The 13706-nt window shown below is 53.0% G+C and overlaps 1 protein-coding gene across 8 annotated transcripts in view; it reads right to left on the bottom strand.

The window, feature by feature from the left end:
• Nucleotides 1–13706, bottom strand: part of Tns1 (tensin 1) — a 222497-nt gene that overhangs the window by 96879 nt on the left and 111912 nt on the right. For all 8 annotated transcript variants that reach the window (XM_057762193.1, XM_057762194.1, XM_057762195.1 and 5 more), the window contains 3 exons: nucleotides 13285–13326; nucleotides 1343–1384; nucleotides 24–74 (listed from right to left, as the gene is read on the bottom strand). In XM_057762193.1, the coding sequence (XP_057618176.1) occupies nucleotides 24–74; nucleotides 1343–1384; nucleotides 13285–13326 (135 nt within the window). The remainder of the gene's footprint in view (nucleotides 1–23; nucleotides 75–1342; nucleotides 1385–13284; nucleotides 13327–13706) is intronic.

Raw genomic sequence — 13706 nt, 5'->3', positions numbered from 1 at the left:
CCCTCCTCCCTCCTCATACTCACGCCCTCCTGGAGGCTTCTGGGAGAGCTTCCACCCTTGCAGTCTCCTTCCCCCTGTAGGCAGAGGAGAGGCTTCAGAGAAGGGGGCAAGATGAACAGTGCAAGGTTCCAGAATGCCTACCTGCTGGGGCCAGGGTGGAGGGTGAAAGGGTAGCACAAGGTCCGGGGCACCGGGAGGGGGCTTGTGTTACTTGAGCACTGGTTTGTCCACTCAAAGGTCCGTGGGAGAAAGGTAAACCCTCTCCTATGGGCACACCCCTGTGGGACAGTTATTCCATTTTGAAGACAAGAAAGCTGAGGACCAGACAGGCTCTCCTTCACCTGAAGTCCTGGAGGCAGGGCCTCTGCCTCCATCCCCTTTGTTTCAAACTGGCCTTTCCCATCCAGCAGCTTGTCTAGCCTCAGTTTCCCCCACTGCAGAGTCCCCCACATTCTTCTCATCCTCTTCCATACAGCCTGAAGGAAACTCTGCTCGTGTAGTGCAAAAGATTGGTAGGAAGTCTGCCTAGTTTTCTCATATTCTGTCTCTCCCATGCTCTCTTTGTGTGTCTGAGTGTGTGTGCGTGCCTTGTGTGCACATATGTGTGTGCAAGTGTGTGAACTGCGTGTGTGTGCATATGCATGTGCGTTCATGCATGTGTGAGTGTGCATATGTGTGTGAGTGTGTGTGTGCGTGAGTGTGTGGTGTGTGTGTGTGTGTACTCACATGCATGTGGATCACCTTTGCAAACCCGTGTATTACTAAAGCAGACAGGTTCTGCCCCCTTCCTACCCTCTTAAGAAAGTTTAGCATTTGAGACAGGGACCCTCACTAACCTGGGACTTGTCTAGCCAGCAAGACCCAAGGGTCCCCATCTCTACCTCCCCAGCCCTGGGGTTACAAGCATGTGCCACCACGCTGGGATTTTTTCCCAGGTTGCTTCTGGGGACGAGCTTAGGTATTCATGCTTGCACAGACGCTCCCCTGATTGAGGGTTACCCTGGGGCCTCCTTTGTTTGTTTGTTTGTTTGTTTGTTTGTTTGTTTGTTTGAAAGGGGGTCTCATTACATAGCCCAGGCTGACCTAAAACTGAGGGGAACCCTCCTGTCTCAGCCTTCTGGATGCTGGTTTACAGGCCTGAGACATTTAGCATATTTCCTGCAGACAGCCTTAATCATTGATTTCCTCCACAGCCCCACCCTGCTCCCTCTCTGTCGACCTCGCCCATGGCAGGACACAGCTTCCAAGATCCTCAGCACCCCTTCCTCGGGGCTCCAGCCCCTCCCTCACCCTACAGCCCACCCCCTCCCAGCACCTCCTCATTCTGCCCACTGTCACTCACCACATCCACTACATTCTTGGGTACGCTCTCCGTGGTGATGGGCTAGAGACAAAAACAAGAAATAGTTGTGAGCGTCACAGAGATACTGACACAGCTGCCTTCTAGGCTGGCAGTCAGGATGGTAACGAGGCACAGTCCCGAGTTTCAATACATCACTGGGCTAGTCCCAAGCTAGGGAAGCAGCATTTGCAAAATGACACACAATCTTCTTAGTCATAGAGCCAAGCAGGTCCACCCTCACCGAAGGCCCACACTGGGTGACCGTGCAAACCTCACACCACTCAATAAACGAGGACAACAAGCCAAAGCACTCTTGTTCCGGTTAGCCACGGCTTCTCCTCCACTGTGTCTATCTGGGACAAGAACCCACAGAGGCAGGGACCACCATGGCCTGTTAGCACCAGCAAACAGACAGAAGTTAGAGCATAAACTCCTGGGGTCAGAGCCTGCCTGCTGAATACTGCCCAAGCCCCAGCCCCACGTGACTTGCTGGCCCCACCCTCGGTACCTACAGCACACACACACACTCACTGCACACTGTGCCTTCTCCTCCTCCTTGGTGCCCTCCCTCCTCTAGGGAGCTCCAATGGCCTCCTCTCCTAAAGGAATGGTCTAATCTGGCCCTATACATTGCACTCCTCCAACCGCAGTTCATTTGGGAATTTAAGTTTTGTTTGTATTACTTTAATTATGTGCATGTGTGGACCAGATTCCTAGAACTGGATTTACAGGTGGTTGCACACCATTCCACAGGAATGCTGGGAACTGAACACCAGTCTCCTGCATGAGCAATAGATGCTCTTAACTGCCCTGATTTTGGATTCTGGGTCTACCTTCATCCAAAGTAATCATAATGACATTTTGACCAACTGGGTAGAAACTCCCTCATGCCAGGAACCAGGGGGACCAGAAGTGGACCATCAACACAAACATGGACGGATGGACCGTCCCGGACATCCTCCCTCTACCCCAGTCAACACAGAAGCCCCATCCTAAAAATGTCTAGAGGAGTGAATGAGGTGGTGGCAGGGGGATAGGGGACTCCTCGGTCAAGCTCACCACCCCACCATCCCTAGAGTTCTACCTGCCACTCCAAGAGGGGACTAGGACCACCTGAAGGCTATTGGCACTGGGTGTCCCACCTACCTAGAACTTCTAAGTCAACACATGTTGTAAGGACCAGAAATGTGTATCTCCAATAGGGTCCTGGATGACTCTAAGACCAGAGTGCCCAGCCAACACCCTGACTCTGCTCTTAGCAGGGTGACCATAAGCCCATTCTTGCTGCCCACCTACATGGCTACCTGGAGTAATTATATGTTGAGTGAATGGGATAAAGGCCCCCTATAAAGAGGGTCTGGCTCCCAGCACTGGCTAGCCCTTAATGCTACCTTCTCACCCTGGAGTTCCCTCATGATATGGAGGCCCACCCCACCCTGCCCTACTCAGACCACTGCTCAGCCTTCTCCAAGCCATAAAGTTGAATACAAAACTACAGGCCTCAGCAGAGCGGGAGAAACGCACCCTTCCTGCCAGAGATCATCTGAGCGCTGTCCCCTCAGCCCCCACTCCTTCCCCTTGCCAGCTGGAGGCCAGCCACAGGCAAGAATCGACAGCAGTCAGATGCCTTCAACACACTGTCCCACATGTCTCCCGAGGAGCTAAAAATTTCCAAACACCCAGACTGCCCTGCAGAGTTCATAACCTCAGCCCAGCATGCATGCATCCCACCCTAGTTCTCCAGTCTAGACTGCCTTGCTACCAATCCTAGACTACCTGGGGACGAGAAAGTGCAGGGATTGGGCCCAGCTGGGCAGAGGCAGCTAAGGCCGTCCAAGCTCTCATAGCACAATGGGGAAGCTCTTAAGGACTCTCCAGGGCATCTGGGCACTCAGAAGTAGCAGCTTCAGAACTGTGGGTCCCTGATTATACCTCAAGTGCAAGTCTCCATGCAAATAGGCAGACAGGCACGCGCATACGCATGCATGTACACACACACACACACAAACATGCACAGTAACCGTCCCTGGGTGATTTTAGTCTTAGGGAAAAATGGTGTTTATTTATTTTATATGTATGTCTATGCACCAGAGTATACATATGTGCACCACTTGTGTGCAAGGCCAGAAGAGGGTATCAGCTCACCTAGAACTGGGGTTACCGATCACTGAACACGGGAGCTAGGAACGGAGCCCAAATCCTCTCTAAGGGCAGCACTCTTAACTGTTGCACCATCTCGCTAATCTCTTATTTTTCTTCTTAGAACACACTGCTCTCCAACACCCTATTTTATATTTATTAACATCCTTTGGAGCCTGCATCTCACTGGAATATGAACTATGCCCACACTGAGCAGAGAACAGTGCCTGGCACGCTGTGAACCCTCGGGAATTTTCTGTGGAATGAACGGTCTCCTTGCTCCCTTCTCTGATACCCTAATCATACACAGAACTGACTGACAGCACAGCAGCATCTCGGGTCCCCTGGACACAGGAAAGCTTTCCATCTTTGTTTAGTTTTAGGGCAGGACCTTTCTAAACCACACGCACACATGTATACACACACGAATGCATGCACGTGTTGCGCACACATGCACACTACATCCTCACAGGCCACTCTCAAGGCACGTACTAGAGAGCCTTGAAACATCACCTCCTCCTGCTCCCTGATCCACAGATCGGAACTGAGGTGCAAACGGAAGACATGCCAGTATCTTGAACAAGATGCAAGGCAGGACCAAGCTGCCGCAGGCCTGCAGAACCCAGTCCCAAGTTCACTTCGCTGCCCCTCTCCTGGGGTCAGTTGACATCTCAAGGTCAGCTACATAAGGTTGAGTCACATGGACTCTAAACAAGGACAACACTGGCCTCACACAGGAGTCCCTAACGCCTGCCAGCACAGGTCTAGAAACTGGAGGCGGCACAGCGCCCGCCCTCACAAACACACCGCATTCTGCACAGTGCCTCTGCCCCTGAGAGCCAGGCCTCATCACATTTTGCACCCTACCCTGCCTCTGCTGTCTCCCACTACTGCCAGCCATGATCTAGAAACACCTTTCCCCAAGGCTAAAGCAAGAACAGCCGCTTGATGTGCAGCAGACTGGGGACCAGGTTCTGCTGCTTCCATCCCAGACCTCCCGGCATCCTGGGATGGGCGTGTTATCATCGCACAGATGAGGCAAGTGAACAGTGAAAGACTGCAATGCCCAGAGGAAGAGAGCTGGCATTTGAGCTCTACCTAGTGTCCTCACAGGCTCCCTCGGTCTCTCACTCATTTTGTATGTGTATAGGTTTGTGTGCACCTAAGTGCACATGCGTGGAGACCAGAGACCAACATCGTGTGTCTCCCTCTATCGCTCTCCACCTCACTGGATGGCTAGCAAGCCCCGGGGCTCTTCCTGTCACCATCCAATGCAGGAATTACAGGTGAGCACCGCTCTGCCCAGTTTGACACGGCGCTGGGATGGAACTCTGGTCTGCAAGCTTGCACAGCAAGCACTTCGTCTACTGAGCCGTCTTCCTAGCCCCACTCAGCAGAGACCCCACTTGTGGGGCCCTAAAGCCTAGCGACAGCAGGCCCTCACCAAGGGTCACCAGTCGGAATAGATTACTTCCCTAGGAAGACTGGAAAATGGGAGCAACTGCGAGAGAGAGAGAGAGAGAGAGAGAGAGAGAGAGAGAGAGAGAGAGAGAGAGAGAGAGAGAGAAGAGAACTTCCTGAATCTGCTGTGAACCATGGGGTGGGTAAGGAAGCTGCAGGTCCTTTCTTCAGTATTCCCAGATACATACGCCCTCTCCCTCGCTGTGTCCATGCTGAGTGACGGACGGTGATCCTGTCCTGGAAAACTGGGAGGCTGGGACACCTGCCTGGGGATCTTTAGTAGAATTCATTGGTGCCCTGCAGGGAGGCTGTGTTGGGGTAAAAAAAAAAAAATGTATCTGTGGGCAGCTGTTTAGAGGAAGGAAACGCTGGGGCTTGGGGATGCCCCAGCCTGAGTCCAGGGCTCGGAGGCAAAGAGGGAGGGTGCAGAACGCAGCCCCAGCCTCCAGTGGAACATTCTGTCCAGAAGTCTTCAAACCCTCAGCGCTAGCCTGCCAGCTCTCTTTGCACTTGTCCCAAGGGAAGGATGGAATCCGGGCAGTTTGGGAGCCAAAAAGACCCCATGACATCACATTTGCCACCACGCTGATGATCTGTGGGGTCACCCAGTACTACCTATCTTGGGAGGGGAAGGGCCTGGGAGCTAGTAGGGACAGCCAGAAGGGACTGGAATTGCTCAGATCCAAGGCCCAGGGGAAACTATTCTGGGCCCACTTCTTCCCAAAATAGAACCGTAAGTAGATATGGGGTCGGGTGAAGGGAGGCAGGGGCCAGGGCATGGCATTTGGGGACATTTAACAGAGTAGGACAGTGGGGAGCTGGGCTGCATACTCAAAACCCCCATAAGGGCATCTTCTCAACAGTAATAATAACACCAACCTACAGGCAGCAAGAGCGGCAGAGAAAGCCAGAGCTGCCCACTCTAAGAGCTGGCTGTGGGTCAATTGCTGCCCAGGCCTCCTGAGCCACCATTCCACTTCACGGTCACAAGGGCTGAAGAAGGAGCATTTGGCTCCTCTTCTGGCAGTTTCCGGGAGGATACTCAGTTCTATGTGAGCCCAGGTCTGCCCTCCAAATCTGCGCCTCTGCTATGCTCCACCCTGAAGCACCGAGAGGTCATGGGGTGGGCACAGGAACAGCTGGGGCTGAAGCTGGACCCTGGGCAGGCAAAAGGCCCCGGGGGCAGGGACGCTGACCTAAACGTTTAGGTTAAGTTGCTGCCAAGGCCACAGCCTCTTAGACACACTCAGGCCATCAGGGGAAAAGAACAGGCTCTTGGTGATTAAGCGGAAAGCTATGCCTGATTTCCGCACCCCCAGAGGAACGCCAAGCAAGTCTGTTCCTGTCCCCAGCCCCTCCTCCAAGCCAACCCTGAGGGGCCTGGCACTATAACACGGGCTAAGGACATCCTCATCAGCCCCAGCTCAGGGCCAGGCTAGAATACGGAGTACTTCCTGTAAGCACTGCTCTCCTCCCCCAGGGGGCCAGGCCTGCCATAAGGCTGTGCCACCTCCACATCCTGGGCTAATCTGCCCCAGAGTCCATGGAGCCCCTGCTTAATGTCTACCCCAGCCCCTTCCCCCTGCCATCCCATGGCCACCCCTTCCTGACAAGCCACCCCCAGTTGGCAGCAGACTCCCACTTCTAAAAGCCCGCTTTGGGTCAATTGCCTGCTCAAGGACCCATAATGGCCCTTAGTGCTTAGCACTCAAGGTCCTGTTCTCCACCCGGGCCGTGAACTCCTCTACGCCTCGTCCTTCCCTCTCTAGCTCCAGAGTCAAAAGCTAGGCCTCTTCCCTGTCCCCAGCCTGCCTTTCCTCTTTATCTTACACCACTCCCCACCTGCCAGCCAGGGCCACCAAGTGGATGTCTGGACCCAGGTAATATACAAGTGTCCTCTTTCCCGAGCAAGAGCATGCCGGCCAACATGTATGCCATATTTGTTTGCCTGTTTCTACCATTTGTACCAAGGCATGCATTTAGCCCTGCCCACCTTCTAGAGTCCTCTCTATTCCTGCCCCCAAACCAGCCCTGAGAAAAGAGGCAAGCGTTCCAAGGTATTGCACAAGCAGATTAACTTATTCCCCTGAACCCCAAGGCTCCCCTTAGCGAGAGCCTAGAGTTGGCCACTGGTGCGACCTATGGTAGGCACCTCTGCCTTGCCTCCTGACCTGGCAACCCTGTGCATCCTGGCCCGGCAGCCCAGCCCAGGCTTATACCCACTGAGCACAGTTCTGCCCCAAACATCAGGCTGCTGAGGGCAGGATCCTGCATCCTACAGACCCTCTCACAATGGTGGTCAAAAGAGGCTTTGACCTCTGACCTCTGGAGAGCATGTCCCTTGCCTGCCCTGAGTGAAGAGCCTGAGGAGGCTCGTAGCTGGCACCCCACACCCAATAGGTATTAGAGATTAGTGAGGGGCTCCAGCAGAAGACATCAGTCCCCACCCCCAAAACAGCCCCGATGGGACATGTTTGATGTTTGAAACCTTTTCCTGGCTCCCAAACCCACCCTCCCACGGACAATTTCCACCTCTTAAGAGCTACTTGGGAAAACAAGACCAAGCCACACAAGTAAGACCTCATGCGCCTGGTCCTTCTGCTGTGCTCGACCGAGCTGTACAACCCCCTGCCCTGTCTGGGGTCTTTTAGAAGCTCATGCCCACAGGCTCCCTCCCTTTCGAAGTCAGCCTCAGATCAAGCCTGCCTCCTGGCATGACTCCGTTTTCCAGAATTTTCTAAAAAATGGCCGGCCGTGCCCTTCTCGGCACCCTGGGATTAGTTTCATCAGATCCACAAAGCATTTCCCTGCCACAGCCCTTGATGGAGGGGATGAAAGCTGGTCCTCCAGTTTTTCCACACCAGCTCATCTCCTCCTCCTCCTCCTCCTCCTCCTCTTCCTCCTCCTCCTCCTCCTCCTCCTTCTCCTCCCCTTCTCTAATGGCTAGTTTAAAAACCAACAAAAATAAAACCACAGGATCTCACCGTAGATCAGGCTGGCCTCAAGCTCTATGTAGCTGAGAATGACCTTGAACCTCTGATCTTCTTGCTTCCACCTCCTGAGTGCTGGGATTACAGGCGTGTATCACTACGCCCAGTTTCATGCTACTCTCTTCTAACAGGAGGCAACCGGATGCCCGCTGCCCCGAGATCCTATGACGGGGATCCTCTGTACATCACTTTAAAATCTTTGGGTCCAGGCTGGAGAGATGGTTCAGCGATTAAGAGCACTCACTGTGGTATTTGGATGAAAGAGAATGGCTCTCATAGGCACATATATTTGAGTGCTTGGTTCACAGTGGGTGGAACTGTTTGGGAAGACTCAGATGTGTGATCTCTTTGGAGAAGGTGTGTGGCCGGGGGTGGGCTTTTAGATATAAAAATCCAAGTCTCCCTCCCTCTATCCCTCCCTTCCTTCCTCCCCTTCCTCTTCCTCCTCCTTCTTCCACCTCCTCTTCCTTCTTTCTCTCTCTCTCTCTCTGCCTTGTGCTTGTAGATCAGATGTAAACTCTCAGCTACTACTGGAGTGCTGTACCTTCCTGCCTGCCACAACGCTTCCTTCCACGATGGCCATGGACTCTAGCCCTCTAGAACCACAGCCCCGATTAAACGCTTTCTTTAATAAGTTGCCTTGGCCATGGTGTCTTGTCAGGGCAGTAGAACAGCAACTAAGACACTGCTCTTCCAAAGGACTGGAATTCAGCCCCTAACACCCACAACAGGCAGCTCACAATCATCTGCAATCCTGTCTCCAAGGACTCGAGTGCCCTCTTCTAGTCAGGCAGGTACCTGCACACACACATACATACATACATACATACATACATACATACATACATTACATATATACATATAAATAAAAATAATCTTATTTTAAAAACTTAAGATCTGTATAAGACCTGGAAACTTCAGCAGAAAAGAACGCCACTGGGCTGGAAGTATGGCTTGGTAGTGCTTACCTCGCATGCACAAGACTCTAGGCTCCCCACCAAGCAAAAATGAAAGCAAACCAACTTTTAAAAAGAACTCTGCATGTAAGCACCATGGCTGTAACAGACCCTGCATGCACAGCCATGGGTTGGTGCAGTTAAGGAATGCTTGAACAGATGACAGGTCCTCTCTCAACACCCTAGCCCACTAGCCAACAGAGGCACTAGGGACCATGAGAAGCCCCCAAGGAATCAGACCGGGGTAACCTTCTAAGTCCATCCTGCTAGTACCAGCTTTGCACCTATGAGCAAGGCAGCCAGCTTCCTGAGCCCCAATCTAACCACTATATGCGGCCCTGCTTGTCTCTCCAGGATGGACACAGGCTGCCCAGGTACCCATAAGGGTCATAAGCCTCCCAGCTGCCCTGAGCCATGGAGAAGACCTTGAAAACTGGAGGAGCTGTGTAAGTGACAGTGACATTTGTCACTCTTTGTGACTGGGAGGATGGCTCTGGTATAGGCTGATGAAGAGAAAACTCACTCTCACCACTGAGTTGTGTTCTCAATTCAGCTTCACATCAGTCACACTGAAGCAAGGCACAGCATCTCTTTCCTGCACCTACATCCAAAACTAGACAAAGTGTGAGCATTTCACTGTTACCATTGCTAGGCCCCTCTCCCTTGAGGCAATCCCAAGATTCCAGCAGCTGCCCAAAATGACAGCTATAATAAAAACCTATACATATGTGGAGAAAACTCTCCTCATATAGAGGAAGCAGCTTGTGGCTTCCCTTAGCCCTGCCTGGTTGGCCAGCTTTGAAATTCTTGTACTCTGGAGATATTATTCAGTAAAGTAACAGTGACTTTGAATCCCACACGATGACACCATGACGGTCCATCTGGGGGCAGAAGCCGCGGCTGACTCACAGGCAAACAGCACATCCAGCAGCTCCTCACTGGGCACGAGTGGACAGACACCCCCAGGTTTCATTCCACTGCTCGAAACAACACACACTTTAAAGTGGATGGATTGTTTATTTCTGTAATTTTCCACTCAATGTTTTTGGACCTCAGTTGACATCGGGTAACTGAAACCCGGGAAAGTAAAACCTCAAATTGGGAGGGGGGAGACTGCTATGTTGTTATTGCAGAAACCACGTGCCCTTAAGTATTCTGACTCCCCAGTTCCCCAAGTCTCACCCCAACCTGACCTCCAGGTCACTCTATAGTACTTCCCAACCCCCTACGGGGGAAGCTGTGTCTCCAGTGACCCAGGTGTCTAGGGTACAAGCCCTCGTGTGCAGACTGCCTAGCCACAGATGCCTTGAGAGCCACCCCACTCAGGTCTCTGGGTGCCAGTTCTCACGTACAGAGACCCTGACACGAAGTGCCTTAGTGGGCAACGCACACGGCCATCATCATCGGGGAAATTCCTCAAACTCTTCTGTTTCGGGGCCAGAGAACAGCTGCTTCAGCTCTTTGCACGCATCAGGAGCATCCAGGGCAAGCATCCTAACTCCGTCCTGCCCCCTAGAGCCCCATCGGAGGGGGCAACCCCCAAACTCTTCCACCCAATCCCTTGGGCAACATCTGTTGAGTAAGATGAAAACCTGAGTTGAAGATTAAACCACTTGGCCCTCGCTGGGCACAGGCTGGAAAATATGTTTGGCCAGCAGGGCCTGAAGCTGGGCAGAAAATCTGGGTCTGAATCAGGGGAAGGGTGGTTAGGATTCATCCAAGGTCAGAAAAAAAAAAAAAAACTTGTGGAAGCAGAGACAAACCAAGGCCAGAACATGCCATAGTCAGACAGATGAAAGGGACACACCAAGTTGGGAAACAGTAGAACAAGGCAGCCAGACAGTGTCCTACAGTGGCTGGAAGGCTGGCACTGGAGGGAAAAGGAAGGAAAACCCTAACCCACCCTTTCCTCCCTCTTAGGAGCCTGCCCAAAGCACTTGCCTCACCCACGGTGAGGAAGCAGGTGCTGAGCGTGCTGGGGGAGCCAAACTTTCTCCTTGTGTCGCTTGGGCCGCTTTCCCACTGGCAGGGCAGCACGGGGTCTCCCATTGAGTGCAGTGGCTTGCCCCAGACCCATGTCCCGAACTCACCACAGGCATTAGGGAACGCAGGGCCACAGTAAGGCCCACCTACCCCACCGCCAGCTATCACAGTCCTGATCTGTGCCCGGCACATGTGTGTGAATGTCTACCGAATGCCAGGAAGATAAAAATCCCTGTCCTGGAACTCACACGCTGATGTGGGCGGAACCCAATCAGTCAAGATAAAGACAAATAAGTAAGGTGCAGAGGGCGGAAGAGGCCACAAGCACCACGGAGCAAGGGAAGAAGGAAGGGAGGTGAGATTCCTGGGGGAAGGGAAATGTTGACCTGTGAGGAGGCGTGTCTGTGGGAAGAGCTTTGAGGCAGAGGGAAGAGAAGGAGCCATGTCCCTGGGGGTAGCACCGTGTCTGATATGTTTAAGGCTCAGCAAGATAAAGGCTGGGTGCGAAAACAAGGTGAGGGCAAAAGAGATGAACTGGAAGAGGAAGGTGTCTGTGGAAGAGCCTAAGGGTTTGCTCCAGAGGTGACAGACTTCGGAGGCTTTGGAATATATATCATTAGGTGGATTAGTCTGATGTTTTATTCTTTTGACAACTTCATGAAGTAGGTACTCTTAGTAGCTCCCACTCTGGGAAAGGGCAACTAAAGAAAGAAAAGTCATTCGATTGAAGCCCAGAAGGTGGGGAACAAGAAATAGGAGAGGAATAAAGATCTGGGAATGGGGTGCTGGGACCCAGGGGAAGGAGTGGAACCCCTTGATTTTTTTCTTACTGCTGGGGGAGGTGGGTTCTGAGGACCATCACCACCTTCAGGCCCCAGCCTCGCCAGGAGACAGCTCACCCAAAGTCCTGCAAGGCTGCTACCACTGTGCGGGTGAGCACAGCACGGAGTCAGGAGGAAAGCCGACCTGGGACATGTGCCCTTCAAAGGCAGGCAGCCCTTCCAGCTCCTAACTGCACGCCTCCAGTAGGAACACCATCCTAGGCCCTTCTGTCCTGACCTTGGACCTTGCCTCTGTAAACAAAACCCACGAGCCGGATGCCGGCCCCTGCCTCGTGGTCCCTAAACCCTGGACCCTTATCCTTCCTGGGCAGCCAAGGACATTCTGTTCTTAGCCCTAAGGTAGCAGCTCAGTAGAAATGACAACAGTCATCATATTCTCTCCCAACCATCCTCCTTTGGCACGTGGGATGCCTTTGTGACCCTGGAGGAGTTTCTAGCCAGACCACTCTGGCCTCATTTGCAGCCCCACCCCTACCCTGCTATCGCTACAGGGATCTGTGAAAGTAACACCCCACATCTGGAGGCTCCAGTGGAGTAGCTGAAGTCTAGGAGAGTCTCACCTAGGGAGGCCCTGAGGGGGCCAGGAATCTGAGAGCCCGCGTGCATCAGAAATCCAAGATACAGAGAGAAAAGCGACCAGGTTACAGTTACGGGCAAGTTAGGGCTGAAGCAAAAGAAAACTAGATGCCGTGGCTGTGTGTTACACATCTGGGCAGAGCAAGTGGCCATGCTTCTGTGAAGGATACCAACAACCAGACTCAGACTCCCCCCACAACCCCACAACGCTGGTACCACCACGGATGTTCCATACCAGCCCAGCCGGTATGGCCCACCTCGAGTCCCTCTGCACATTCCTTCTCTCTGTCTCTCTCTTCGTGTCTCTCTCTTACACACACACACACACACAGAGAGAGAGAGAGAGAGAGAGAGAGAGAGAGAGAGAGAGAGCCCTTCTCCAGTCTCCAGACCCAATCTGCCCCCAGAATGCAGTGGAATGGGACCTGGAGAGGCTAAGGAAGCAGGAAGCCCAGCCAACACGTCAGCCCAGCTGGAATCAGTCTGCAGCGGGCCAGCTCCACAGCCCACAACTCACAAAGGTCCTGCCCCTGTCCGAACTGTTCTGGAAACATGACAGGGATGAGGGGGATGAGGGCCATAAAAGCAGAAAAACAGAGTCACGGGGACATAGCAAAGCTGAGGAGCGGAGCAGAGGCCATCACCTTATAGGTGGACTCTGGGAAACACCGTCTATGCCCCTGCCTCCAGCTGAAGGGTACAAGACCTTCAGTCAGGAGGGTGGAAGGAGACACCACAGAACACCCCAGTACTCCAGGCCCTAGAACAACAGTAACCTAGCCAGGCCTGGGGACATACAAGATGGCCTTTTATGGGTTTTCCCAAGGACCTCAAATCTCCAGACACACAGAGCAGGCCCTGCAGCACGTCAGGAGGGACCTCATGACTCATTTCCTCCCACCAGCCTCAGCCCCAAGCCCTCAACCCACTCCACCCCACAAACCCAGCTCCCAACATGCAAGAGACTGGAAGGAGAGAGAAAGGTTGTCACTCACCACCAGTTCATGGCTGGATGGAGGAACACAAGGGGCAGCCACCTGGGAGAGAGGTAAAAAAAAAAATGTCGCTGTTAGCATCTGTCCCAGCAGCCCCTGGGCCTCCTGAACCCACTCTTACCCCAACCCCAAGGGGATAGCCTTCCCTGGGGCACAGGGAGAGCTCTTCAGAAGGCCACCCACAAAGACTTAGACCAGACAACAAACATGAAATGCCCCTCACAGGTCAAATCCTATAAAACATAACACACCTACCTGGAGGTCAGCATGGCAGTAAGTATACCCTGAATCCTACGGTAACCATAAAGCTTCCCTGGCCGCTGCCCCTCCCACCTCGATTCCTCTACAGTATAGAAAGAGGGATTTAAAATACTTGAAAAACATGATTTAGACCTGTAGGAAAAGAAAATCCCATCCCCCCA

Source organism: Chionomys nivalis, chromosome 2 (genome assembly GCF_950005125.1).
Source record: "Chionomys nivalis chromosome 2, mChiNiv1.1, whole genome shotgun sequence".
NCBI lineage: Eukaryota > Metazoa > Chordata > Mammalia > Rodentia > Cricetidae > Chionomys > Chionomys nivalis.
The sequence above is the reverse complement of the archived record's forward strand: the minus strand, read 5'-3'. Positions and strand labels throughout refer to the sequence as shown.